The sequence below is a fragment of the Nestor notabilis genome, unplaced genomic scaffold, assembly GCF_000696875.1.
Source record: "Nestor notabilis isolate BGI_N333 unplaced genomic scaffold, ASM69687v1 scaffold7370, whole genome shotgun sequence".
In the NCBI taxonomy this organism is placed as follows: Eukaryota; Metazoa; Chordata; class Aves; order Psittaciformes; family Psittacidae; genus Nestor; species Nestor notabilis.
Window position 1 is genome coordinate 1 of NW_009912459.1, and position 3,578 is coordinate 3,578.

The 3,578-nt window shown below is 40.7% G+C and overlaps 2 protein-coding genes across 2 annotated transcripts in view; both read left to right on the plus strand.

The window, feature by feature from the left end:
- Positions 1-308: 308 nt before the first annotated feature.
- Positions 309-3,340, plus strand: LOC104409631 (chromosome unknown open reading frame, human C5orf51; the record flags this gene model as incomplete). The annotated part of the gene is made up of 5 exons (XM_010019556.1): positions 309-409; positions 809-955; positions 1,326-1,457; positions 1,659-1,773; positions 3,051-3,340. Coding segments are annotated over 5 exons (785 nt in total), but the record flags the coding sequence as incomplete, so codon positions are not given.
- A 29-nt stretch (positions 3,341-3,369) lies between these two features.
- FBXO4 (F-box protein 4) overlaps positions 3,370-3,578 on the plus strand; it is a 7,147-nt gene continuing 6,938 nt past the window's right edge. Inside the window, exon 1 of the mRNA XM_010019568.1 lies at positions 3,370-3,542. Coding sequence (XP_010017870.1) covers positions 3,370-3,542 — 173 coding nt within the window. The remainder of the gene's footprint in view (positions 3,543-3,578) is intronic.

Consider the following 3,578-nt stretch of genomic DNA (forward strand, 5'->3'; position numbering starts at 1 on the left):
CCCTCTGCAGGCTGCTGCGAACCGGGGTGGCTGCGGCCTGGAGTGTGCGAGCTGTGCCTGTAGTGCACGACTTGTTTGGGGATGGAGTGTGCGGAATCGGTTCTGAAGCATCAAACCATAGCCATGAATGCCCTTAAGCAGTGAAAAGTGTAGTCTGACAGGACAGCGGGCCCGTTGAAATGCTGTATTGAACTGCTCGCGTAGGTAGCGCCAGGGAGGATAAAACCACATGAAGTGAAACGGGAGAGTAGGCAAGACTCTCACGGAGTGCTTTCCAGTGTTAAGGAAGCATTGTGTTCTTCCTTCAGATACCTTCTTAGCAAAGGGCTCTGCTACTCTGGACAAATTGAAGGACCTCTGTAACGAAGGGAAAGAACATCCTTCCACGCTTTTGCACCTCTATACACAGGTAGTATATGTAAGACTTAAGAACTTCCTTTCAAGGAACTCTGCCGTATAGGGTGTGAGAGAGGGTTGGGAATAGGAAAGAGGGTATCGCAGAAAGAGATCTCTATAACTTAGTGTGTGCAGTGCACATCCATGAAGTGCAGGGCTGCATTTGTCTCAAGAAGAGGATAACTTAGAGTTAGTAATAATTGTACTGAAGGACAGAAAGGGGTTTGAGTTTACATTTACTGACAACATTCTTAAAATATTCCTAACTTGAGCGTTTATAACCTAAATGTTAAAAAATACCTTAAAATCATAGCATTCTATAAACTGTAACAAGCTTTATGTTGCTGCATGCTACCATCTGATTATTTTGGTGGTAGCATTTATATATCGTTTATCTTCCTGTTTTCATAAGGCTGTCTTAGACATTACATTTTTTGAGGAGAATCAGCTTGTGGATGAAGATTTTCCCGAAGAATCCTCCTTGCAGAAAGTTAAAGAACTTACTTGTATTCTTTCAGAACCAGAAGTCCTACTGAGGGAATGCAACATAAATGAAGAAGTGAGTACCGATATTATTCAGCTAGAGAATTAGGTATTTCATTATTTTAAAATAAAAAATCTGAAACAGGATGGCAGTATTTAAGGTTTTTTGAAAGTTTTTCAAGTCTTACTTGTATTTGAATTCCTGAAAATATTTTTTTTCGAGCAACTAGTTGCACACTCACATTTTTTCTTGCTAGCATTTCATGATTCCATGCGCTTTCGGCAGTTTAATCCAAACTGTTGGGCTTGCGTCTGTGACTGTTGCTGTTAAGTACAGCCTCTGAAGTTAGAGGCTTAATGTAATGCTGTTTGCATGTGTGAGTGTGTATATGGGTAGTTCAGGTGTTTTTTGGGGTTAGCCCAGTTTGTTGGATTTTATGTTTCAGCCCGTGAACATCCTTGGTGCAGAGTTGTTAGAATGTCTTTACTGGAGAAAAGGAGCACTGCTTTACATGTATTGTCATACAGCAAAAGAAAGGAGTGTATGGCTACGAGAAAACATTGCCATATTTAAGAAGGTAAAGGAAATTGAGAAGTTCTGTGAGCATGTGAATACAGTTATAAAATTTGACTATTTGCTTTTAAAATACAGCTTCCCTCCCCTTCCTCTCCTCCTCTTTAAGTAGTATTTTGGGCAATTTATAGCAAGAAGTATTTCTGGCTGTCATTAAACTAATAAGAACTTATTTTTTGCCTTTTTTTGTTTTAACTGTACACAGTGTCTTAATGATGGAGTTCATTACCTGATGAAGATGCTTAGCTTTAGATGCCCTCTTCAGCTAAATGAAGATGTCTTACTTCAAGATAAAGACACAGCTAGATTACTCAGTGAAGGTAAAAAAACCCCGAACAACTCCAAAAACCCCACGACCCCAAGCTCCTCTTACTAACTGCTCCACTTTATGGAATGCTTTGTTGCATATTTTTGTTGTTTGGCTTCATTTGTGTTCGATAACTGTCACTTTTTAAAACAGCAAATGAAATGGATAAGCTGGCAGCAGCGCTCTGTCCCAGCCTCTCCCTTGTCTTTTTGACTCTCAGAATTTAGGAGGTGGCAGTGCTCATTTTCTCCATGTTTTTGAGTGCACTAGAGGAAAGCAAACTGAGACAATGAATGTTTTATGCGCAGCATGAATGGTTTACAGCCATCCAGTTGTTAACTGACAAATGTTGAGAGCACGAACACGACTGCAGAGGGTGCTAGATGTTCTCATATTGGCCTTCCTGTTTACATATAGGGAAGCACAGACATAAGCACAGAATTACTGATTTCACAAAGGAAGAAAGTACATACAGAACTGGTTAGATTTGGCAAACTTTTATTCTCTTTATATGCACTTTATATGGCTTTATGTAAGTTGCATTACTACAGTACATGTGCATGAGGATCTGCAGCTGCATCAGTGTGATGCAGGTAGGGTGGTGCAGGAAGAGGGGGTTTGTAGGGCTGGTACTGAGGACATGGTGCCCTCGTACACACTCAAAACCAGCTCAAAACTAGCTATGGGTGTTGGAGCACCTTCTTGGTAATTTCATCCGAAAGTGGCATTGTTCCATTTCAGCTCCACAGACAGAGCCAAGTTCAGTAACTGATCTGTAGATCTATTTAGCAGGATATTTTATTTTTTTTATTTTTTTTCCAGTGACCATGGACACACATGTGGCTTTCTATTAAAATATTGAAACTGCTGCTGATTACCAGAGTTAAGGTGATGATCAAAAGAACAGCATCATTTAGGGTTAAATTAGGGAAGGCACAGAAATATTCTAAGATAAATATGCATAATCATGCCTGTGCTAAATGGATTGTAAAGAAATACTGCAATTCTCTAAGATAAATAGGCAAACACAATTACCAGAACAACATTTGTATGGCAGTCTTAAAAGATTTTAGCATTATGGAGAGGCAAAATGGATAAAGTAATGACCAAGGGCAGTGCCAGTCACCACATGGTTAAAATTTGGATTTTTTTTGTGTACCTCTTTAATAGGCTTATACTACCTTTTTGGATATTTTTTTTTTTCAGTGTTAACTGAAAAAAGAAATTGAAGTTGTTAAGCTGTGTACTTACTTAGAACAATGAAGTCCTTGATCTAAATTGCTTTTGCAGGTATATTTAGTGACACTCACTTGCTGGCAATGATGTACGGTGGAGAAATGTGCTATTGGGGACTGCAACACTGTGGAGAAGGGAAGCAGGAAAGCCTTGAGATAACAGATCCTGTCTCTAACAGTGGCCTGGGCTGCAGATCAAAGAGTGTGTCGCTGGATTTCCGAGAAACGGGCAAAAACATGTTACAGAAATACGTGGCTGCATGCGAGGGGCCTTTAAAAGGCCAAGGGTGGAACACAGCAGCTGCAAAACAAATGTTGTGTTACCTCATGAAACCCCACAACTAAAATAGGCTGCGCTGGAAGAAACCTTGTGTATGAAGAGCTCGCTCAGAGAGCTCTCTGCTTCAGTATCTGACCGTCCTTCTTATAAAAACTTACACTTTTGTTGCAGTAAAAACGGGCATTCAGAGAACTGCCGGAATACAGGTCCGTACCAACTATTCCTAAAGCAAAACCACGAACGACTGCAGCGAGCTGGCACACACGGGTGACCGCCTGTCTCTCCGCCCCAGCGCCGGCGCGA